Genomic DNA, 26,083 nt, shown 5'->3' with positions numbered 1-26,083 from the left:
GTACAAGTTATTTTAATTTGAGCTGATTTTCAATACTTAACTGACTTTTGAAATATAAAAACCCAGCAAAAATCACATTAGATGATCTGAGCCCAAGAGAGTAGTTTTATTGCAACGTTTCAGTCATAATAACTCATACTTGTTTGAGCCAATTTATTATTCTAGCAAGATAAAAAGTAAATAAAAAAAACAAAAAAAAACAACAACTATAAAAAGTAAACCATGACAGAATATTTAGTTGTTTTGATAAAAATGTGTTAGGCACAAACACAACAGACATGTGACATTCAGGGCAGTAAAATGAATATACAGTAATAGCAGACAGACAGTAGACAGTATATTTTCCTATTAGGACACAAAAGAGTCCAAGTCCTCTATAATAATGTACATTTCATATAAAAAGACACTATAGCACCAGACACACAATACGTAAATTGTCTATATTTTATTTTTTGTCATGCTGAAGTTGAAATGCAGTGTATGGGTTATGGGTTTCCGAGGACCGAAATTCCTGAGTCCGTTCCTGGTTCTGGGCAGGCCTCAAGTCGGGACAGTCGACTCTGCTCCTGTGCAATTGCCTCAGCCGAATGTTTGCACTTCTCCGACCCGCACTGACATGTGAAGTACTTACTCTTGATGTCCCAGAAGCGGTCTCCATAATCAAAACTAAAAGGCAAATAAAGACATATTTGAGACAATTGAATCTGACTATTTATCCATAGATTATATATAGGATTATTAAGTTGGAGAGGCTTTAATATAACACTGTCGCTATAACAAAAGTAATAGTAACAGTAATAATAATGATAATGATAATAATAATAATGCCAATACTACTACTATCAATTATAATATAGTAATAGTACAAAAACACTCACTTATCACTAATAAAAAGCAGTAATTACACAATCTGCTGCTTGGACAATACATTAGAAAAAAGTTAATGTACAACTAGTTCAAGATAAAATGAAGAAACTATCGCTCACTCACTCTCCTTCCTTTGTAACATCATGTATTCACAGTTCCTCCTCTGTACCATGTATTTACTCTCCCTCCTTTGTACCATGTATTCACCATTTCTCCTCTGCGCCATCCTCCCTCCTCTGTATTCACTATCCCTGCTCTGTACCATATTCACCATCTATGTGTACTTGTCCAAATCATCTTGATCTGGATTCTCAGGCTGATTTGTGGCCAATTTGTGGCTTATGCAGCCCCCGGAGGATGAGAAAACTTGCAGCACCAACCGTGGACCAGTCACGGGGCAAAAGCCAACAATCAGCGATGAAAATAGTCGTACTAATACTTCTTGCCAACAACATCCACCATGCAACCTGCATGCAAGAAGCTGAAAAGGGACTGAGCGTCCTTTGTCACATGATAATATAGACTCCCATAAGTCACCAGGGGTCAAGGGTAACTTTATTGTTAAATTCCCAACCTGCGTATGCACAAGGATGATCACCCAGTGCTGGAAGCACTGCTTCTGGCTGGCAGCTACCCATTTAACCCTATCCATGCTCATTATGAAAAAAAGACCTTAACATCTCTCCAGCTCTTGTTGTACAGCTTCTCTTTATGTAACCCCTACTCATATAATACACTCTCCACCCATATCAGCTTGCACACCCCTCTTTTCTAAACCCCTTCATGCCAGAAAAAAACTTAATTTCTATATCACAAAAGACATTACAGACACTATGCTTTGGCCTTATGTGTGGCATACAACTCTTTTTGCATGTCAAATTAATGAACACTGCAGTTATTGACACGCCCTTTGACCAGGAGTTTTGTATATTAAGCATGTTGACCTTGACAGACCAAATATAATAACAGATGACTTGTCTAAGATACCCATGGCATGGTATAAATTATTACAGTTTAAGCGACCTGTGAAAAACAACCATCATGTTGATGTTGATAAACTATGGAATTTAAAATAATTCTCTTTCTATATTCTCCTATTTCTAAAGCTGTTTGTGCACAGTGCAGGTTTTTCATGATTGAAAAAACATGTTTTCCAAGGTGCAGTGTTTAAAAGGTAAAGTATGTGACTTTTCTGGAAGAGGGCCCATCACCTGCTTGGCTCCAAGGACATGTTAGTTTGTCTGGAATGTTTCATGGTATGGCATTAAACTTATCTAACTCCATGTAGACAAGATGATGCCTGTAGGCCAAGTTACTGGTCAGAAGAGGCGACCCCTCTCACAGTAAGAGGCTCAAAAGGCTAACCTGTATAATTAAAGAATTCATACAAAATAATAATTGTATGTTTTTAGCAATAAAAACACCTGTAATTGAATAAATGCAAGCTAGTATAATGCCAAACTGTGGAACACTCCAGATAAAACAATATCATCTTCATGAAGAAAAGCAGGTGGTGGACCCTTCACCAGAAAGGTTACATGGTGCACCTTCAAATGGCTGATAAATAAAATACCCATTGCATTGTAAAATAGCTATAACTTTTCGTATTCAACTCTAGACAATTCACAGTTTCACTTCAGAGTATAAATATTTTGTTTTGAGGCCTCACCCGAGCTCCTGTCCACTGAGGATGTCTCGTGAGCTGAAGAAGGCGATTCGGGGAAACCTCAAGTCCTGGTGCAGCATGAAGACTCGGACTGGGATCAGGTTTGGGTCACACAGGTGGTTTATGAACCGGCTGATGTTTCCATAATAACGGGCATCAATGCAGTACACCTCCCCATCCTATAGAGAAGAAGAACACAATTACCTCTAATGGTCTGAGAATGGAACCAAACCATAAACGCCATGTTCGTTTTGACACAAAGAGACAGACCATGTTTTTTCTGGTTAATCTACGTGTCAGTCACACTCATCGGAAATTATACAGAGAGGATATGGTTCCGAACCTCGTGTCTTTGGAAAGTACTGTAAAGCATGTGGAGTTGACTGGCCAAGCAACATTTTCCACCATGTATAACCCAAATGAAATTAAGTAAAATAATATTTGACTTGCCTAAATCAAGGGTGTCAAACTCATTTTCACTGAGGGCCACATCAGCAAAATGGTTGACCTTAAAGGGTCAAATGCAATACAAAAATGTAACTTAGTTTAACTAATGTGCAATGTGTAACTTTTTAACTAATTACAAAAGTAGTTACATTTACTGTAATTAACTGTTTCTATATTTATTACTTATTCAAGTTACAAATATTGCATTTGCATAGATGTAAAAAAAAAACATGGCTGTGTAACTGCGAATCTCTTGAGAAACTGACATTTTTAAAAGTCTGTATGTGGTCAGGGAGCACCTGCTCACTGACCTTCAGCACTGCTCCAAAAACGCACTCTCTGAAAAAGACTTTGGAACGGGCAATTTCTTCAGTCACAATAAAGCTAGTTTCATTGCTGCATCATTTTTGGTTGTGGCTTTTATGAACAAATTTGGCTGTGATCGCAGTTTGCCTTTTAATTCTAGGACAATTTGTTGTTTTTCTTGAAGGCTAACTTTTGCACACTTGGCTCCGTGTTTGGTGTCAAAATGCAGATGTAGATTGTACTCTTTGACAATTTGACACAGCGCCTCATAACACGAGACATACAAGTTTTTCTCCTTGAAGCACAAACATAGATTTGCCTTCTCATCTTTCTTGAAACTGCCTTCCATCTGCATCAATTTTCCTCTTTCTGGACATTTTAGGATCATTCTTTGTAAATATTTCTCAGTTCCAGTTGTTGGGGAAATTCTCATTATGTAAACACTGATGTGGATACACTGCCATCTAGTGGTGGGATGCCAAGTAGCAGCATAGACTTATTTTAGAGCTAGAGATAAACCGATAAATCAGTTGGCCGATATTTGGACTTTTTAACATATCTGCTATCGGCCTTGAATCACCAGCATGGGCCGTTATTTTGTTTTGGTCGATCTGCTGCCTAAAAAATGCACAAAAGCTTTATATTCACACTTTAATACGAAGAGATAGCTGCACAAACCATGACACAGCTCTCTTTTAAGTTGTGATGAAAAAAAAGCTTGGGGGGAGTTAGTAGTGAATTTAAATTACAAAATCTGGAGAAAATAATCAAAATCGGCCCAAAATATGGGTCATGTATCAGCCATCGGTTGTTCTGTATTCTAAACAAGCGGTATTGTTATCAACCATAAAAAAAAAAAAACCCACATCGGTCGATCTCTATTTAGAGCATTATAAAAAAACGTCTCACCTTGTTGTCCAGGTCAAACAAATACGAGTCGTCCTCTCTAACATCTGCCTCTGCGTCAGAAATTAGCTCTCCCACATATCTGTAAAGAAAATGTACTTAATATAATGTAAACCATAAATAATGTTTAAAAAAAAATTAAACCTACTCGCAAATGAAGCTTCCTTGGGGAATGTCTTGCAAAGCTCGAACACCCCACCCCATTTTCTCTGTCCTGTACAGCTGGAGACGTACTCTGAAACAAACAATAATAAGGTAAGGTAATAAGGTAATGTATGCAATTCTACCAATGATGTTAACTTAATCTATTTGCTAGCACTTTTTTTTTGCAAATATGCAATATAAATAAAGTATAATTACATTTGCTATACTTACTTGATTCCTGCCTGCACCACTCTGTTTTTACACGTCCGATAACAGGAACACGCCACGTTACACTCAAATATGAGTGGGGGTTCAATTTTATTAAACTCCTGTAGAAGTCGCTGGTCCTGGAAATAAAAATGCATGATACAAAATAAATTTATACAAGAATTATACATGGAAATTAGAGAAACTAAAACATTTGTAATAGAATGTTGTAGCGCATTCATGGTCATTGGTTGAACTGTGTATTCCATTGTATACAGTGAAATAAACCCCATACATCTGCAATTACTGTATTATTAAAATAACTTCAAAAATATTAAAGGGCCAATATTACGCTATTTTTGATCTATGTTCTATTGTGTCCTCATCAAAAACAGACCTGGAGTTGTGTTTTGTTTCATTCACGCATGTTTAACACACAAACCCTGCAGATTTAGGCTGTGTTCTTCTCTCAAAAAGAAAACACTCTGTTCCACCTTGTGGTGTCATGTGATAATAGGGGAAGTGCTCCACTGTGTTTTTAAACTCCATTCACCTTCACTAGAATCATTAGAATAATTACAGCTCTGGAATTGCCTGACAGACTAATAATAAAGTGTTACTCAAACGTGTGAATGAAACAAAACACAACTTCAGGTATGCTTTTGATGCGACAACAACATTCTAACATGGTTTAAAGCTCAAGAGTCACGTTTGCATGATATAGGACCTTACCTTATCATACCAGCAGCGAATACTGAGCTGTCCACATAGGCAGTTACTGGAGGAGCAGTCGTCAGTACAGCTACAATGCTAGAATGGAGAAAAACACACACTGAACTAAATGTATTTAAAGCTGCACTATGTAACATTTCAGAGTGAGAGACCACAACCTGCTTGTCTCTATGGAGATTATATTGCTTTGCCTAGAATATTAGCATTAAACTTAGCTCCATGGAGACGAGCAAGTTAGAGGTGAGGTCTGTGGAGAAGTGAACCCACTCACAGAACTAAGGATGCATGTTTTTCAAGGGATTTTTTTAGCCATTAAAGCACCAGTGATTAAATTAATGCTGTTAATGCCATACTGTGGAACATTTTAATCAGAGCAACACGGCCATGGTGACAAGCAGGTAGCAGACCGCCACACGAAAAAGTTCCATAGTGCCCCTTTAACGAGAGTAAAGTATTTTAGCTATGGATTACCTGTAAGTGTGTGATGTTGCGGTCTATGTTCATTGCAGATGTTTCACAGTTTTCTGACACGTATTTGTAATCTGAAGGACAGCCCTCATCGTCCACAGAGTTCACACACGGGATAGGCACATTCTCATAGCCCTGTGCAATGTCCCTATGACAACAAAAACAAATAATTAATCTTAATATTTACAAAGGGAAAGGTGGAAATAGGGCGAGACGATTTGGACTAATTAGTAAAACTGCTGTCAGACAAAATACTTCATAATTGTGGCTGTACACTGGTCTATTAGTGCCGACTTGTTTTGCCCCTGTCTCAGTAAACGCATACATAGGCTATCCATGGGTTTCAGAATAATTACCTGTTGCCATAACAGTTAATAATTAAAATCTAAATATTATGTCATTTGAATGGTAAAAAGTACTCAAAATGGCACCAATAAACAGGAAGCTGAATCCCAAAAGTATTTCAAAGTTAGGACTCCTTACAATCCACTCCTCTGTAAAATATATTAATACTTCATGAACAATATGACATGGCCTGGCCAAACAAAGAGGAGGCTGATGGTTCTTACGTGCATACGATTTTCTCGGTTCGAAGCATGCGGTTGGTGATCCCTCTTCGTATTTTCCTGTTGATTTGAAGTGCGACCCAAACAGGTGTGTCGACTCGAGCTAGCGTTAGCGGTGTCTCTCCTTCTCTGTTCATGATGTCAATGTCTGCCCCACGAGACAGAAACAACCTGGAGGCACAAGGTCTTTCTACTTTAAACCAGATACATTTTAGATCTTTATTCTTAGACAGCTGGATTCCATTTAGCCATTTTTAAAGATTATCCCTAAACTCTGTGTAAGTCTTATCTTGACCATTTTAACAGTTGTGTATGTAAATGTAATAACAAAACGTAGTTATTTAAGATTTAAAGGTTCTATATTACACAGCATACCTTGTTGTAGCACCACTGACGTGAATTCAAAACTGTTATGTGCACAAATACATGCCGTTTAACACTGAGGAGACCATGAGTGTGTTAGTTTGAGAGAATAACTCTTTTGGGTTTATGTGTTCAACATGTATGCAGGTATGTTTTCAATAGATATATTTTGTATCTATTGTTAGTTCCTGTGTAAATATCTGTTTCTTAAAACACAATATATATACTCACATGACACAGTCCAAGTATCCCTCTCTGGCGGCGATGTGCAGGGGTGTGTCTCCATGGATGTTCACTGAGGCCAGGGAGCAGCCGGAGTTCAGCACCAGCTCCGCAATATCCACGTTTCCAGCATATGCCGCCCAGTGAAGACACACATTCAGCTCCTGAAAAGATTAGAGACATACAAGGAGATGGTAAAAACAGTTAAACAATGGAGAATTTTTTTATTGGTGCCAACTATTCAGATAAAAGTGTTGATTCTCAGTGTGTGAGAAAGCATATTACTAGTAAAATTAGTAGTACAGAATTGATTTTAAACTTCTACTTGTTTTTAAAGCACTTCGTGGCACTGCCCCAGCATACATCAACAATCTACTAACTGCAACACTGCCCCCCTCAGGTCAAACTCTCAGTACCTTCTCGCTGTCCCTCACACCTGCCTCAAGGTGAACGGTTTTCTCCATCACTGCCTTCTCCTTGCCTTTGGAATACACTTCCTCTTCACATCAGAACGTGGTCTTTTTATAGGTCTCCTAAAGACCCGCTTTTTAAATATGACTTTTAACTAAATTAATGTTGTTGTTGTTTTTACATTTTAATGCACTTGAAAAGCACTTTGGTTCAGTTTTTGCTGTTGTAAAGTGCTATACAAATAAAGTTTGATTGATTGATTGACTGATAATGAAATTAGTCTATTTGTGTAGAAATTAGATCATTTCTTGCTGAATTTGTGGTATATTTCTTGTGATTTGTAAAGCAGTTTGGTGCAACTTCTTTCGTTTTAAATGCACTAATGTGACATACCACAATTTTTTACATTTTGAGAACAATATTTAGTTGTTAAACCATGACCTGCACAAATGTTTCATGAAAAATGCCTATTTTAAATCACCAAAACACTGAATACATCAAATATGTCCCAAAATAAATGTGTAAAGTGTATGTCTGTATTTATATATATATAGAGCAGCTGCTGTGTCACCAAGACGGTTATAGCCTTAATACTCACCTTATCATTAATGGTAACATCTGCTCCTCTGTTCAACAAAGCTTTAATTACTTTAACATGTTTGTGCTCTGCTGCCCAAATGATTGGTGTCCAACCACCGCTGTCCTGCGGAGAGAAGAAAAACTAAAAAAAAGATGTACAAAAGGAACATTGTGATAAAAATATCCAAACTTTTACCTGTGCATTGACATCAACCTGTCCTGTCTCTAAAAGTAAGTTAACGATTTCCAAGCTTCCCAGTTTTGCAGCATGATGGAGTCCGGTGTATCCATCATCTTCCTGGACAGGTACAAAAGGCACATTAACAAATATAACTATAACATGGACTGGTAATATGTTTGGAAAGGTCTATAACACTGGGTTACAAAAAAAACATTTTTGAAAGTTGTCTGTGTATTTTCAACTGAATTAGGACCATTTTGCACCATTGAATCCAAAAATGCCAAAAATGATGTCAGGTTTTTATGCTAATTTGATTTTGAAAAATCGGATCTTCTGACTAAATTGATTACAATTTTGTGACATTATCAGTTGATTTTCTTTAATATTTCTCATCCAAAAAATGTTTTAGGAGATAAAAAATAGTTTTCTAACAGAATGTATTAATTAAAAGTTACGTTATGTTAATTGATAACGGTAAGTACATGTAAATTGGAACGTTATGTTATCATTGTGCAAAATTCAGGACGTGAACTTCTGTTTTTATGAACCCCTTGAATGCTCAGCAGCAGGGATGTCTCTCTTCAGAGTCCAACAGTAATCAGCAGCGTCCCTGATACCTGGTCTCCATCTCTTTTATGTCCTGATGGAATCTCTCCACCTGCTCATCACTCAGTGATCCCAGATTCTCAGGAAACCTGAACCTTTAGCTCCTTTTGAGAAAAAGGATGTGGAGCATCATCATTAAAACCACACTGGAGGAATCTTTGTCACTGATGTCAGGAACTTCTACAAAGACAGGTACTGGAATTTCATCACAGTGAGCTACAGGACAACATGCTGATTCACAGTCAGGACATTTGAGGCTGCTTCGGTTCTTTCTGTTGATCCCAGTCACATCAATAGCCCAGAAGTAGCTATTGATGTCGGCTCCCTCCAAACCATGGGGATTCCAAACTTCAGACAACTCTTCTTGCCTTTAGTCCACTGACGCAATTACTCGGTGCATGACTTACATGCCAAGTGTGGTGCCCAAGCTTCATCTTGGTCACCAAGTTTAATACCAAAATAAGCATGGTAAGCACACTTTATGAAACTTGTGACTTGATTCCTGTTAGGAACATTGGTGTATTCACCACAGATGTAGCAGAATATGTCAGGCTTATTTTTGCAAGATCTTCTAGTCGAAGCCATTTCATTCACTTGTAATATAAAAAAAACAATTCATCATAAGTTGGCACATGCAAAATCTTCAGAATTTGTTTATAGCGAGAAATATAACAGAATTTTGCATCATATGACGTGAAAATACTCATACATGTAAACAAAATCGTCCAAAAACAAATATGTAGCTTAGTTCAGAACGTTGACCTGATTGAGCAAAACCAATGTGATTTTTGGATTCAGCACATCAAAATTATCCTAAATCAGCTAAAAAATCTTAGACAATAAATTTAGTATTGACCAGTGTAATAAATCCAAGTACACATAACAGAAGATTTTATAGAATCATCTATAACAGTGGTCCCCAACCACCGGGCCGTGGACTGGTACCGGTCCGTGGATCAATTGGTACCAGGCCACCGGCCGTCCAAGAAATAATTAATAATTTCCATTGTATTTATTATCTGAGTCTGAACAATCGTTTATTTTGAAACATCTTTTATTTTGAAAAATGACCGGATTCTCTCGGTTACATTTCCGTCACTTGAGCGCCGACAACTTAACCACTTAGCGTTCCGACGGCCCGCGGGCTGATCCTCATGTGGACTCACATGAAACTGAAAGTTGGCACCAATGAAGTGTGGTTTTTCGGTGCCTGTACTTTACAGAACCTTTTCATTTGAGTTTTGGTGTCTGGCCCTGGATACAGAGAAGTTTAAGTTTATGGCTTGCCCTGATTACTGCTCTTACCACGTGGTAGACACACGCTCCACTCTGGACCAGGTATCGAGCCACTTCCAGGTGATTGTTGATGATGGCCTCCAACAAAGGGGTTCGCATCTCTTTGTCCTGGGCATCTATACGAGCTCCAGCCTGTACGGTTATATGAACAAAAAAGATTTAACTAAAAGATAAATAGATGGACCAATGAAAGGGCACAAAGTGTGTTAATACGCGAGTGCTATATTGTAAAACAAAATGTGAAAATTATGATGCATTGTTGTATTTATTGCATGTTTTTTGTCTGTTATACACAATGATGTGAAGAATACTTTGAACATGTATTTAGTTACAGAACACTGAATACCTGCATTAAATTAATTATAAAAGTATTTTATAATCGATTCTAGTGCAATCAGAGTACTGTATTCTGAATACTTTTACACTGAGTTGCATTTCAATTAGTGTGTAAAAATGAAACAGGATTAAAAACAGCTCAGTGGAGAAAGAAAACTCACACCTGCACTCACCACAAAAACAGCATTGTCTGCTAATACTGAGCAGTTTGAAGCCTAAACTGTGTGATCAAGTACTGGAATGTATTCCACTGATTTTGAATACTACCAAATACTCATTTTCAGTAACTATTTTGGTAATTTCAGGTTATCTGCCTCATTTATTTTACCTATACATTTATATTATCAGCCTCCCTCTGCCCATCAGATCTTCTAATACAAACTGAAAACACACCTCTACAGGATATCTTGGTGTTTTACTGGCATTTTATAGTTTTAGTGTTCTTTTCTCTGTATCGTGTTATCTGTAGATTTGTTTTTTGTTGACTTTTAAGTGAAGCAGTTGTTTTAAAGGTTCTATATAAACAAAATTGAATTGAATCTGCTATACTTCTACTATACTTCTTTTATTCACCTGTATTACTATTTTACTTGCTTCCACTGTGTTTTTAAAGGTTTTATTGTACCATTGAGCTACTGAGGCCAGGCCAGGTAACGCCCCATATCATGATAGTTTTAAGTGTAAGTCACCTGCACCAGGATGTAGCAGACCTCCAGCAGCCCCCTCTGAGCTGCTGCGTGAAGAGCTGACCTCCTGTTTTGGGAGTCGGGCTGGTAGGTGGGGTCTATGCCTTCCACTAAAACACAACAGATCATCAAAACAAATATGGATAAACAAAAATAAAGAATTATGAATATGGTTTTATAATACAGAATTTAGTGAGACTGACTGAGCATGAGCAGGACCCTCTGGACCTCGCCCTGTTTGGCAGCGGGGTAGAGCTGACGTGGATGGAAACGAAGCTTTTTCTTCCTAAAAGCAAGTAATAATACAGGTTAATAATGAACAAGAAAAGGTGTTGTGTTCACATCCAGCAGTGAATTAAGTTTATTAGGTTTGTCAAAAATGTATACACAGGTACCAATCTAAACTAAATCCAGAACCTAAACTTGGAAAAGCGATATATAAAAATGTGACCGTTGACCATTTCAACTTCAAAGCATTCAAAGTGCTTTATATCAAGGAACCACTCACCCATTCACGCACCCACTAATACAACAGTGTACAAAGAATACTGTCATTGTGTCCTTGGGCAAGACACGTAACCCATCTCTTAGCTTTTAATTTGCAGACTCACCTCTCAGTGTCCTGTGTGAGAATGGCCTTTTGCAGTGCCGCTCTGCTGGGCCCTGGCGGAAGTGCACCGGGGCTGATGGGTTTTCCGTTGGGCATACAAAGGGAGGGTCCCACGCTGTCCACACCCCCCTCTACTGGTGGGACAGAGGCGGCGGTCGTGGCTGAGCCCACAGTCTGAGGAGGCTGCTGCTCCACGGTCAACTTCAAACCGTGACTACGCATCCGGGCGCTGAGGGAATAATGTGCAGCATTACATTTTAATATAAATGCAAGAAACAAGAAACTAACAAGGGGATGGGCAAAAATGACATCACCAACTGAACTCCAAAACAAAATAATAAGGGAACATATAGCTGATGATAGCATTCACTTCACTCAAGTAGTATCATTACAAATGTGTGTATAAAAGTGCTAGGTAAACCTATCACGATAATTACTGTATAGACTTGTTATTCAATACATATGGAACAGATGAAACCATATTTTTAGGGGTAAATATTTATCATGGAGATTGTTTATTTGCACTAGAGGGAACATTTTGGTTATTTTTCTGTACTTCAATGAGATTTAAGATGTAGATGGTTGTATTATAAATGTCTATGACTCATTAGACACAAAATAACTACTACTAAGTGTTGCTGCTCATATGTTTTAACAATATTGCACATTTACAGTACTTTTTGGGGGATAATTCTGCTTTTGGGTTTCGTTTAAATATTATTGCTTATTGTTTATATTTACTTCAACAATATATTGCACTTCAAAATGTGTTTTCGTGACAGGACTATTGCTAGGTTTTAGAGAAGACATCACATTGTATTGCGCTTTTATTAAAACGTTTAGGTTACATTAATATTGTCAATACCAGCTCATAGACCTCATCACTAAGATAAAACAAACATTTGTGGATTTTCCATTTTTTGTGTCCTTAAGTTTTTTTTGGGTTTTTTTTCCATTTCACTGATATTGATAATTATTATTACACTTGAATGAGGAATTTCAGAGACTCAAAGATGTGTATTAAAAACCCAGTTGTACCTGACGGGTCTCTCCGGCATCTGCCCGTCTTTGGTCCCGCCTGTGGATGCAGTGAGCGAGGGTGCGTTGGGGGTGCAGGGGGGCAGTGAGGGGGTGGTCGTGGAGGAGGCAGACATGGTGACCACTGTCGCAGCAGAAGCCGAGCTCGGGACAGTCACTTCCTGTGCCTCTGACGCGTCCTCTCCACAGTGAGGACAGAAGATCATTCCGCCTCCGTGCGCTCTCCGACCCCCACTCAAAACCGTCACACAGCCCCGGTGGAAACGATGGGTGATGCGCTGGTCGGGACAGCACTCCAGAAAAGTGCCCTAAAATGTTTAAAGGGACTATATTACTCCAATTCATCTGATCTATCTTAAATGTTTTTTCCTCATCAAAACAGACCTGGACTTGTGTTTTGTTTCATTCACACATATGTGGTACACAAATCCTTCATATCTCAGCTCAGTTCTTCTCAAACAGAAAACACTGTTCCACCTTGTGATGTCATGTGGTAACACAGGAAGTGCTCCACTGTGTTTTTAAACTCCATACACCTTCACTAGAATCATTTGGATCATTTCAGACCTGGAATTGCCAATCTCTACTGAATATAAGGTAGAAGGTAGCTGTTAACTTGAAAACTACCACTTCATGACATCACAAGGTGGAACAGAGCATTTTGAGCTTAGGAGATGTAGACAGACTAATAATAAAGGATTACTCAAACATGTGGGAATGAAACATACACAACGCCAGGTATGTTTTTCATGAGGTAACAACATTCTAACACAGCTTTAAGCTCACAATAGTCAATTTTGTGTAATCTAGGACTTTTAAATTAGAAATACAGTTTATCATTTATATGTAATTTAACCATTTAAACTTGTATTTTGATTTGGCATCCACAAATGTACAACATTGCAATTGGGTGTAAAAACACTTTTGCTTATTTTTTTGTTTGTGTTTTTAAATGTTATTTCACTGTAACTGCATTCCTTTGCTATTGGTTTACAGCACGGTCCCCATTTGCACAATTCAACAACAAACATCCTACTTTATAAATTCTGTTTAATTACAATGGCGTTAAAAGAATACTAGTTCTAATTTAAATATACTCCTGCCACCCAATAACATGACAGCTATAAAAATCAATATTTCAAGGTAAACTTTAGTTACTAAAGCAGTGCTAAAGTAGTTTTTTTCTTACAGCGAGGCAGAAATATCCACAGCCAGGACAGCAGTGGTGTTTGACCATATGGGACCGATGGATATCACAGAGGATCATGAGGGGCACACGACTCGAGGGGCGCATCGTCTCTGCCTTCAGGGTCCGATTTGTACACGTCCGGAGCTGAGTGAAAAAAGAAGATATTTTATTAATATTTTTATTTATTTAATCATTATTAATAGCATTCAATTGCATTTAAGTTTAGCTTTTTAAAGAGGGGAGTATTTTACTTCTATGGGGTTTTAACTGCTAACACATAACATATTTAAATCCCCATATTTTATTGTTTTGAACATGCTACATTCGCCGAAAACAAAGTATTAACATGTCACAGTGAAAACAATAAATAAGTAATGAGGAACATGTCCGACATGCTAATGTATGAACGTAGCAGTAATGAACACCGATGACAGAAAACATTTACAAAGGATTACTGAAACCAGCTTGAATGAAGCCAAATATTACTCCCAGTGTGTTTTTAAGGAGGGAACAATATTTGTAACATGGTTAAAAGCTCAAAAAAGTCAATTTGGAATAATACATGTTCAGGCTATTAAGTAATTTGTAATTTTAAAGTGGTAGTCGTTATAAGCAGTCATCAGTATAAAGTGGAAGTCATTATAAAGGGGTAGTCATTTTAAATTTTACTGCTTTATAAAGTAGTGGTCATTATAAAGTGTTATCGCAGAGCCTACTAAAAGCCTTACCTCTCCGTTGAGGCTCTCTGTGGCCATGCAGGCTCTGAAGCAGCGGTGAGTGGAGCCGTCAATGCGTGGAGCCTCCATCCGACAGCTGCACAACGGGAGTTCCTCCAACCGCTCCACCTCTCCCCCATCACTGCCCTCTGCAGGCAGGACACAGCAAAACATGGGTATAAACAACAAACAGCGATGAATGAATGTATGTGTTTGTGGTTTAGTGTGTTGCCACCAATCTGGAACCAGCGTAAAAAACATGCAGGCACTTAACATCATGCTGAAATAAAAATGATTAAGCTGTGCAATTTTAATACAAATATAATCATGTTCCCTTCAAGCCAAAGTAAAGTAACTTTCTTATGTAAATGTGCTTATGTAACAAAAGATAATGAAATACAGTGAAAAACATTAAATCTATACTTTTTCTACAGGTTCATTCTGACAGTATAGAAGTAACCATTTGATATACGGTAATAATTTTGAAAAAAACGCATGTAAAATGTCTATTAATAAGGACATATAGGGACAAAATATGTGAGTCTTTATTATAACTTCTGTAAACTCTTGTGACTCTCATAAATAACTAAACCCACTAACCCACTACATCTATGGCTGAATACTGTGTAAATAACTTCATGTCACTGTAATAACTGTAAAACTTATAAACATAAATTTACCAGGCTGCGGTGACTGTGTTAGACTGTCCGCAGCAGCGATGTCCAAAGCTCCCAAAGGAACCTCAGTGTAGTCAGGAGCGCCCCCTGGTGGAGACATTAACAAAGAAATAAAATCCATGGAAGAAAAAAAGAAATATGTTTGGAAATAATCATTTCAAATAAGAAAAATAAATGAAGACATGCTTCTCACCTCCTACAGTTTCTACTGCGTCTTCCGAGTCTTTATTCTTATCTGACGTTAACCAGTGTCCATTTTTGGTCTGTGCCGTCCTCGTGTCAGAATCCAACTGCTGCCAACATAAATTATCAATAATTGTTTTTTAAAGAGAGGGTATTTTACTTCTATGGGGTTTTAACTGCTACCACATAACATAACTAACTGTAAGAAGGGTTTGAAAAGAGCCCTGGAGAGATCGCTAAATTACGCAAACATGCATGGACGACATGTAAAACCTCTTCAGGCATGTTTTTGATAAAGGAACACCATGATAACAGGGTAAAAGTTAAAAAGAAGACACTATATTGCAACAGTGTATATTATTTTGTGATCAATCAAATATTCATTTGTGTCCAAAATTGTGAGGCTGATCTCATACCTTGTCCAATGAAACTGGACTGGAGATAAGGTTTCTCCTGGTGCTTTCCTCTGTGTTGCCCATAGACCCATTATTTTGGATTGTCACTGGTTTAGAAACATGCTCTGGGGTTTTATGAGATTCCTAAATTCATCCAGAGAAAAGCTATAATTATTACTCAGGAAAAAAGAAACTAAAGCTACACCACAGTTATTTACATCATACCGTGTTGTCTGGTCCTGTCTTTGATAGACTATCAAACAAGTGTTCAAGTTTTCTCTTCTTAGCAGCTGTAAAAAAAAAACCCTCATATTAACAGGTAAGGGGTTTGTAATGTGATACAAGGCTTTTTATGTAGCAAAATACAACAAAATGCAGTATAATATATATTGTATTTCATGTTTTACCAGAGCTATTGCCACTTTCATTCATGTTGTCCTTGTGCTTTTTTATGTGGTGAGCCAAAATTAATTTCTATCTCCGCAAACAGTAAAAAGATTCTATACTCTTCTACAGTTCCATAAAGTCTTAGCTCATGGTACAAGCAATGTTCATGTGGGAGAGGTCCTTTTATCATTTATACTAGTCTCTTTAATTAAAATACATACATAAAATGGCACAAAATTTCAGTTTATCCATTTATTTCTTCATACTACGACATGCTCAGTATTCAAATGTTGCATATTTCCAAAACAATTTCATTATAATATTTTTTTATATTTTTCTATTCAAAATATAACAATTAGACACTGACCATGTTCTGCATCAGTTTGGTCCGAAGTCTGTGCTCCACTTATTTGATTTAGCTACAAAAAACATCAGTGAGAATGTACACAACTTAAACAGGTTTAAAATACTTAGTTGTATCGTTAACTGAAAAAAGCAAACAAAGTAACTACACTTTAATTAGCCGTAATAATGCAGGAACAAAGACTTGATACATAATGAACACATAGTTTATTAAGAATGATTCAGGATTAGTAGCCACTTAAAGAAAAAAAATCTCATCTATGTTATGTCATTTCAGGGAGAGTTTTTTTTAAACTCCATACACATTCACTAGAATCATTTGAATGATTTCAGCCCTGGAATTGCCAATCTCTACTAAACTTGAACTTCAGCTTGAGCTTTAGAGATGTAGACAGATAAAAGCAGAATAATAAAAGGATTACTAAATCTGTGAAAGAAAAAAAAGACAGCTGTGGGTATGTTTTTGATGTGATAAGGAAACAACATTATTACATGGCTTACAGCTCACAAGAGTCCAGGTTGTGTATTGTGTATATAATATAGGACCTTTAATTGAGGGTTAGTACATAGTTACTAAGCCTGAAACATTCTTATTAATCTAGATTCTTTAAGATTAAAGTATTTGGTTGTGTATTAGGACAATTAAAAGTGTTACTAGACAACTAACCTGTGTAAAACGAGGCCTGTTCATGGTCTTTCGGGCGCGGTGGATTTTGGTTGGACCAGGGGAGGCCGATGGAGAGGCAGCCCCAGGAGAAGAGAGAGGGGCTGGGGGCAGGGAGGACTTACTGCTGCCTGGGCCGGACACACTCATCTTGGCTCTGCCCGGAGACTGGAGCGTAGATGAGGTGGAAGGAGAGGACAGTAACGAGCTGGACATCGACGAGTGGAGTTTAGAGGGAAGAACTGAAAAAATTTAATGAATAAAATCACCAGATCTTTAAATTATATCAGAATAATACAATACATGAAAACAATTTAGAGTAACAAATTCAATTAGATCAATTTGGGTGTTGGGAGCTCCAGCCTACATCTATCCTCTCTGTATATGATGTACTGCATCTGCCTTTACTTACAATAGCCTAAATGTGACTAAAATAAAGTGATCAATCAAAAGCTTCAGACAATACATTTTCATGCATATAAATGGAAAGCTCGGGTTTACCCTTTCACTTCAGTTGTGTGTTTTTCCATTCGATTGTTTTATTTGTTACAAATTGATCATATAATTCCAATTTTTGTCAATATTTTCTGGGGGTGGAAATGCATGATTCCATAGAAATAGAAACTTTAAACCTACTTCGGAACATTTTCTGTGGAGAGAGATTTTATGCATTACCATGGAATATTAGAAACAAAAGGACAATATTTCCATAAAAACAAGCAGGATGGGGGGTTTCATTGATTATTACTCATCCAGGGGGATGTTACCGTCAGGGCAGGAGGCATAAAATATATGATAAATCTAGTAGTACTAGCACCGCCTGTCTTGCAATAGTGAAGATGAGGTTGCTTCTTTTAGACCGTAATGAGAAACACATCACATATTGAGTCATATCAGAAACAGCTACAGAGTTCACGGAGTCCAACTATGTTGACAGTTTGTAAAAAAGAAAGGGAAGTTTGTGGGGGTGGGGGGGTGGTTCCTCCATTACAAACTTCCATTTTCCATCTTGTGAAAATTTCACCACCAGGAAGAAGACATTTTGTTTGGCTCTATTTCTATGTGATTTCACACCAGATCCAGGGTCAGACCCTGACTCCACCCTCAACCATAATTAGAAAAATGTCCAAGTCCAAGGCCATGAGAGACAGAACAGGTTAGAGTCTTCATTTCACTAAAATATAGTTAAGAGAATTGTATTTAAACCTTTTTACCTCCTGGTTGGACATGAGCAGCAGATGTGACATAAAGGTAAACTGTTACCTAGTCCATTTGGTATGTTAGTCCAGTCTGAGTGCAGGTGTCCAAGCAGAGCACAGTTGGAACTTTGGTCGGGTTAGAGGAGGTGGGCCAAAGCATGGCCCGGTTGCTCATGTACACACACATGCCATTTATGCCTCATCTCCTTTTGTCCTCACTGCTCCGCACTGTTGTTTAATCCATAAACTCAGAGTTTCGCTGAGTATCGCTGTAGGACTCATATCTGACTCACTGTTTAAGAGACATTTCATTTCACTGGTCTTAAAGCATTATCACTGCTGCGCGACATATAAACAGCACCACGTGATGATGTCACCAGGCCATGGCTTGGTTTGGTTGTGCAGGTGTGAGTGTGGGCCATATTACCGAACTAAATCCTGCTTCAACACAGCACATTTAAAAGGCCAAGTGTGACTGTGCCCTAAATTGTGCAATATTTAATATTAGACTTATAAAAATAGATAACACCTTTATTTTGTTAAATAACAGTGTAAATTACATTGTCCCTGCATTTTGGATGTAATTTTCAGTGTTCATGACAGAGATCACTGTTATTTTTGCACTTTTCTTTTCACAAAGATACTATCCCACCAAACCAAGTAATAATTACAAAAATATAAAAACTTGTCATATGCACTTTCAACAGCCTTACCTCCTGCTGGTTTGTGGGTTGGTGATGTAGTTGGAGAACCGTCTTTAGATCGAACTCCATCTTTGGACTTTGGAGACCCCAGAATCGAAGTCTTTCCCCCCATCAAGTCTGGTTTCTTCACAGTCGAGAGAGTGCTAAAGGCTGCATTATCTGGAGAAATAATAATGTTAACAGCCAATTAAAATACACAAAAAAAAAATCAATAGATTAGATAGATTATACAGAGTGTTACCTTCTTCTAAATGGCTTGGCCCCGGTAGTGTTTCTTTGGATGTGTCTAGTTCAGTGGAGTCCTAGAAGTAGTAAGACACAAATTGCTATTTAATAACAATTTCAAAGCACATTGGAATCTAAGTAAGTATTAAAAGAAACTGTCTGTAATGTATAATGTAAATAATATGTAATAAAAGTCAACAAAAGCATCACATTGAAAAATTCTAAGGGAATTGAGAAATGAACCAAGTACTGATGTAGTAGAATGTTTTATAATGTATAAATGCCTCATGAAACTATTTGGGTTTTCAACATAAAAACAAAACAATGTATTATGTATTAAGCACATTAAGGTAAATGAACCATATTTCTGTTTGACATAGGTGGAGAGCTTTTTTCACAAACAATGCGGTGGGCAACCAGTGCATACCATTACTGTGTCCTTGGGCAATACACTCAAACCACTTCTATGCCCTTGCTGTGTGAAGGAGAGGTTCCCCAGGTCTTTCCTTTCTGCTGCAGTCAGACAGTGAACAATGCTAGCCCTGTATGTGTCATTCTTCTGTAGTAATCAATATTGTAACCTAATATGGAACTTCATCTGTATAATACACTGACGTCACTTAACCTGCTCTTTATCCAGTTAATATGCTGCATTATACATTGCTGTGAAAACTTTTTCTGCACCTTTATCTCTCTTAGCCATTTCAGATCAAGCAAACTTTAATATTAGACAAAGATAACGCTCAAGTAAACACAAAATGCAGTTTTAAGTGTCAATTGTATTTCCTAGGGGAAAGAGCCATCTGAACGTACATGGCCCATGTGAAAAAGTAATCACCCCTAAACCTAATAACTGACTGAACCGCCCCTTAGCAAAAACAACTGCAGTCAAGCATGGAGGACTTTTGGCCCACTCTTCTTTGCAGAATTGTTTGAAATCAGCCACATTGGAGGGTTTATGAACATGAACCGCCTTTTTAAGGTCATGCCACAGCATCTCTATTTGGTTCAGGTCTGGACTTGACTAGGCCACTCCAAAACCCTCATTTTGATTTTTTAAGTCATTCAGAAGAGGACTTGCTGGTGTGCTTTGGATCATCATCCTGCTGTAGAACCCAAGTGCACCGCTTGAGGTCATAAACTGATGGCTGGACATTCTGCATTTGGTAGAGAGCAGAGTTCATGGTTCCAACAATCACAGCAAGGCGTCCAGGTCTTGAAGCAGCAAAGCAGCCCCAAACCATGACACTACCAACATCATGTTTGACTGTTGACATGATGTTCTTTTTATCAAATGCAGTGTTCATTTTACACCAGATGTAACGGGATGCACCGTTTCCAAAAAGTTCAACTTTTATTTTATCAGTCCACAGAATATTTTCCCAAAAGCTTTAGAGATCAGCAAGACATTTTTTGGCAAAAGTGAGAGGAGCAATTACAGTGCTGTGAAAAAGTATTTCCCCCCCTTACAGATTCCTTCCTTTTTCTGCACCTTTGTCACTCTTGTCACTCTTAGCCATTTCAACTCAAGCAAACTTAAATATTTGAAAAAGAAAACTCACAAGTAAACACAAAATGCAGTTTTAAGGGCCAATTTTATTTATTAAGGGAAAAAAGCCATCTGAACCTTGATGGCCCATGTGAAAAAGTAATTGCCCCCTAAATCTAGTAACCAGTTGAACCACCCTTAGCAGCAACAACTGCAGTCAACCGTTTGCAATAACTGACAATGAGTCTTTGACATCGCTATGGAGGAATTTTGGCCCACACATTGGAGGGTTTCCAAGCATGAACCGCCTTTTTAAGGTCATGCCACAGCATCTCTTGGGTTCAGGTCTGGACTTTGGCTTAAAAAAACAAAATAAGGGTTTTGGAGTAGCCTAGTCATTCAGAAGTGAACTTGCTGGTGTGCTTTGGATCTTTGAGCTGCTGCAGAACCCAAGTGAGAGATGTAATGGCATGTCACGTTTCCAAAAAGTTCAACTTTTGTTTCATCAGTCCACAGAATATTTTCTCCAAAACTTTGGGGATCATCAAAACGTTTTTTGGCAAAAGTGAGACGAGCCTTTATGATCTTTTTTGTGAGCAGTGGCTTTCACCTGTGCCATACATGCCATTTTTGCCTAGTGGTTCATGTAGGTTTGGATAGTATTTTTCTCTTAACAAATAAAATCACAAAAAAACAGCATTTTATGTTCATTTGGGTTATGTTTGTTTAATATTTATATTTGTTTGATGATCTGAAACTGTGATGATCTGAAAGTGTGACACACATGCAAAAAAGTAATAAATCAGGAAGGGGGCAAATACTTTTCCCAGCACTGTATGTTCTTTTTTGTGAGCAGTGGCTTTCGCCTGTGCCATACATGGCATTTTTGTCTGGTCTCTTTCTTATGGTTGAGTCATGAACACTGACCTTTGCTGAGGCAAGTGAGGCCTGCAGTTGTTTAGATGTTGTTCTAGGTTCCTTTGTGACCTTTTGGATCAGTCGTCGCTGTGCTCTTGGGGTAATTTTTGTAGGATGACCACTCCTGGGAAAGTTCACCACTGTACCGTGCTTTCTCCATTTGTGGATAATGGCTCTCACCGTGGTTCTCTGGAGCCCCAAAGATTTAGAAATGGCTTTGTAACCTTTTCCAGACTGAGACATGTCAATTACATTTCTTCTTATCTGCTCCTGAATTTCTTTGGATCGCGGCATGATGCCTTGGCTTCAATATGGCCGACTTCACCTTGTCAGACAGGTTCTATTTAAGTGATCTCTTGATTTAAAAGGTCTGGTAGCATCGAGCCTGGGTGTGACTATGAAAGTGAACTCAGCTTTCCACAATAATATGATTTATCAGTTATCTTATCATTTACTAAGGGGGCAATTACTTTTTCACACAGGATCATGTCAGTTTGGATAGTATTTTTCTCTTAACAAATAAAATAATCACAGAAAAACTGCATTTTATGTTTATTTGGGTTATCTTTGTGCAGTATTCATATTTGTTTGATGATCTGAAACAGTTAAGTGTGAAACACATGCAAAAAACTAAGAAATCAAGAAGGGGGTAAATACTTTTTCACAGCACTGTACATAATAATAGCACTGGGTTACAAAAAAAACATTTTTGAAAGTTGTCTGTGTTTTTTCAACTGAATTTTGCACCGCTGAATCCAAAAATGATATCCATTTTTCTCAGTCAGGTCAGGTTTTTATGCTAATTTGATTTAGAAAAATCGGATCTTCTGACTAAATTGATTACAATTTTGTGACATTATCAGTTGATTTTCTTTAATATTTCTCATCCAAAAAATGTTTTAGGAGATAAAAAAATAGTTTTCTAACAGAATGTATTAATTAAATGTTATGTTAATTGGTAAAGGTAAGTACATGTAAATTGGAACGTTATGTTATCATTGTGCAAAATTCAGGACGTGAACTTCTGTTTTTATGAACCCTTTGAATACTCAGCAGCAGGGATGTCTCTCTTCAGAGTCCAACAGTAATCAGCCATCATGACTGCATCCCAGCGTCCCTGATACCTGGTCTCCATCTCTTTTATGTCCTGATGGAATCGCTCCACCTACTCATCACTCAGTGATCCCAGATTCTCAGGAAACCTGAACATTTAGCTCCTTTTGGGAAAAAGGATGTGGAGCATCATCATTAAAACCACACTGGAGGAATCTTTGTCACTGATGTCAGGAACTTCTACAAAGACAGGTACTGGAATTTCATCACAGTGAGCTACAGGACGACGTGCTGATTCACAGTCAGGATACTTGAGGCTGCTTCGGTTCTTTCTGTTGATCCCAGTCACATCAATAGCCCAGAAGTAGCTATTGATGTCGGCTCCCTCCAAACCATGGGGATTCCAAACTTCAGACAACTCTTCTTGCCTTTAGTCCACTGACGCAGATACTCGGTGCATGACTTGCATGCCAAGTGTGGCGCCCAAGCTTTATCTTGGTCACCAAGTTTAATACCAAAATAAGCATGGTAAGCACGCTTTATGAAACTTGTGACTTGATTCCTGTTAGCAGATGTAGCAGAATATGTCAGGCTTATTTTTGCAAGATCTTCTAGTCGAAGCCATTTCATTCACTTGTAATATATATAAAAAAAAAAAAATTAATCATAAATTGGCACATGCAAAATCTTCAGATGAAATGTAACAGAATTTTGCATCATATGACGTGAAAATACTCATACATGTAAACAAAATCGTCCAAAAACAAATATGTAGTTTAGTTCAGAACGTTGACCTGATTGAGCAAAACCAATGTGATTTTTGGATTCAGCACATCAAAATTATCCTAAATCAGCAAAAAAATCTTAGACAATAAATTTAGTGTTGACCAGTGTTATGTAAGGTTAGTAATATTAGTAATTGTACAAGGGATTGCAATAGTAGTACTAGTAAAATAAAACGGTGACAGGTTTAGTATAAGTATTAATGGCGTATTGTTGTAAGTGTAGTTGCAACATTTTCAAGTGAACTAGCGCTATAACAGTGGGGGTAGCTTCTTTTCAAACTTGTGCCTCAATAGGTTACTTGAGTAAAGGTTCATTGGCCTGAATTCAACTTAATTTAGCAGTAGTTGCAGATTTGCCGTTAGTTTTAACAGATATAACGGTGCACGGCCAACTTCCCGCGGCTCACACTTACTTTCCCTTTGTTTTTGGCGCAGCTAGTGATGCCAGCGATGTGGATATCGTGTTGGATCCTGAGATGCCTGGCCGGGTTTGTGGTGTTCCCAACATATGCCAACTCGTGACGGCACAGTTTACACACAATGCGCCTCTTGTCAAGTACTCCGTGAATTCTCCAAAATCCAAAATATTCCCAAACTGCTGATTTACTCCCTCTGGGCGACACGATTTCTAGTTTTTCACCAAAGCTGCTTTCCATGGCGCCGTGGCCCGTGCATTGTTTAGAGGCGTGCGTGCGCGCTCGTGCAGGGGGTGGGATCACTCTGACTTCCGGTGGGTTTTACGTCAAAATAAGCGGCACAGCGTTACCCAAAGATTCTGAGGAAATTATGGCGACACAAATAATTTTCCTTTGGATAATTTAATGTATAATTTGTGGGATATAAATGTCACGTATTGTCTATATTTATTTTTAAAACTAGTCCTATGCTTTTGTTTTCAAGTAGGCTATTTTAGTAAAAAATTCATAACCTTGACCTTTCTGCGTCCTTACACGAGTTAAACATGTTCAAATCAAATACAGTTTTTACTGATAACAACTGTTATGCTGATTTATTCTTATTTACAAAAACATGACCCAGTCCTATTTATTTATATTATAACTCGGTGTTTTGATCCTCAAGAGACCATTATCCAAACAAAAATCAGAATGATCCTTACATGATTCTCTCATTTGGGTTGCCAATTTCAATGCTGAAATCCAGGTGGCTTAAACCTAAAAGAACTCTGATTTGAGTCCACACAACTTAAACCACAATCATTAATCAGTGCTAGTGCAGCCTCTGCAGCTCAGACAATGAATTCAAGAGATTCTGAGCTTTCACATGAGTTGTTCTATTAATGGGAAACATAAAAAACAACAAAAAAAAAAAAAAAAAAACAACAAAAAAACAATTGAAACAATTCCAATAAAACAAAATCAAATCATAACTGGATACAGGTTCATTGTAGTAACCACAACTGGTTGAGCAAAACCATTGACTATACATGGAAATAATATAGGCTATGTAACTTTTGGGTGAAAGGCCTGCCATCCACTTGCGTCCATGAAGATGTAATTGGTAGTTTTATTGCTCAAAAATACCTTGTCACCCTTCTACAGGTCTAACCTGTAAGCTGTCCTGGTGGACATAGAGAAGATAGATATTAGATAGATTCCAGACAAAGCAATAACATCTGCATGGAGACAAGCAGGTTTCCATTCGCGACCAGAAAAGTTACATAGTGCATCATCTTAAATACAATAGGCCACATTTGGGATTGTTCATTAACCATCAGTGCACCTTTATATTATGAGAAGACATGATTGTTTTGATAAAACAAATTTCTACTTCTGTCATTTTGTATTTGATTACTACGTTGTTATAGCAAATTACTCTTTTATTGATAATCATGAAAGCATGAAATACGATGTATGAAATCTGAACTTTAAGGTGATATTGTCACTTGGTTGTTGTCATTTTGGGACAATTACAAAACATTGGATAGATAGTCTACTTCTTTATGGCTAGTGCTAGTGCTTGCAACCAACTTTTTCCTCTGCCCAAGTTCTGACTACAAACACAAAATCCAAAGCAATACATATTCAAGTAAATAGCCCACTGTATGATAAAAAGCCGAGTGACTCAATTAAAAATGACACAAGCTAGCATTTAGCAGTGTAGAGCAGATCAAAACGCCTTCTACTGAAGTAAATATGGTAAACTATAGCAAGCAATGACTGTGTAGTTTTAGTGTCATGTATTTCTTGAAAATATTAAATGTTTTTAATCCAACAAATGTGTGCAGATTTATGTTGAACGTGTAGGTGAGGTTTGTACCTTTGTCGTCGCCTCAGATGCCGACATGTTTCCAAAACGAGCAACGACGCGTTTGAACGTAATGCGTCATTTCCTACGGCACGCCTACTCACATTTTAAGAGGAGATTCTGAACCCTCGAACGTATTTTCTTTTTTTATCTAATAAAAATAATGTGCACTAGGACATTTACACCAGGCCTTAAAATATAATAAGCTAAATTTGTACAAAAAAAAATAAAAAA

General features: G+C 37.7%; 1 protein-coding gene across 2 annotated transcripts; it reads right to left on the bottom strand.

The window, feature by feature from the left end:
- Positions 1-86: 86 nt before the first annotated feature.
- ehmt2 (euchromatic histone-lysine N-methyltransferase 2) lies at positions 87-25,923 on the bottom strand. 2 transcript variants are annotated; one of them, XM_033974768.2, is made up of 27 exons: positions 25,862-25,923; positions 19,356-19,416; positions 19,124-19,273; positions 17,215-17,453; positions 16,552-16,603; positions 16,023-16,087; positions 15,819-15,941; positions 15,413-15,512; positions 15,223-15,306; positions 14,555-14,691; positions 13,827-13,970; positions 12,638-12,945; positions 11,601-11,828; positions 11,193-11,275; positions 10,993-11,099; positions 9,977-10,099; positions 8,081-8,182; positions 7,904-8,008; positions 6,904-7,058; positions 6,313-6,480; positions 5,747-5,891; positions 5,276-5,353; positions 4,568-4,683; positions 4,341-4,427; positions 4,196-4,274; positions 2,537-2,712; positions 87-666 (listed from the first exon to the last, which is right to left on the bottom strand). In XM_033974768.2, the coding sequence occupies exons 1-27, from the start codon at positions 25,886-25,888 to the stop codon at positions 486-488; spliced, it is 3,423 nt and encodes a 1,140-aa protein (XP_033830659.1). In that variant the 5' UTR covers positions 25,889-25,923; the 3' UTR covers positions 87-485. The 2 variants fall into 2 exon arrangements, with proteins under 2 accessions (XP_033830659.1, XP_055081318.1); XM_055225343.1 differs by lacking the exon at positions 25,862-25,923 and adding an exon at positions 23,998-24,275.
- Between the last annotated feature and the right edge of the window lie 160 nt (positions 25,924-26,083).

This window comes from Periophthalmus magnuspinnatus, chromosome 11, assembly GCF_009829125.3.
Source record: "Periophthalmus magnuspinnatus isolate fPerMag1 chromosome 11, fPerMag1.2.pri, whole genome shotgun sequence".
Classification (NCBI taxonomy): domain Eukaryota; kingdom Metazoa; phylum Chordata; class Actinopteri; order Gobiiformes; family Gobiidae; genus Periophthalmus; species Periophthalmus magnuspinnatus.
This window is presented reverse-complemented; position numbering and strand designations above follow the sequence as displayed.

Bases quoted from the DNA above. Each gene is read 5' to 3' on its own strand.
- ehmt2 (XM_055225343.1), bottom strand. From the start codon at position 24,240: ATGGAAAGCAGCTTTGGTGAAAAACTAGAAATCGTGTCGCCCAGAGGG. The intron at 8,183-9,976 runs GTAAGAGCAGTA...GTACCTGTCCAG, and splicing joins GAGCGTGTGTCTACCACGTG to GAAGATGATGGATACACCGG. The intron at 667-2,536 runs GTGAGGCCTCAA...TTTGCCTTTTAG, and splicing joins CTCAGTGGACAGGAGCTCGG to TTTTGATTATGGAGACCGCT.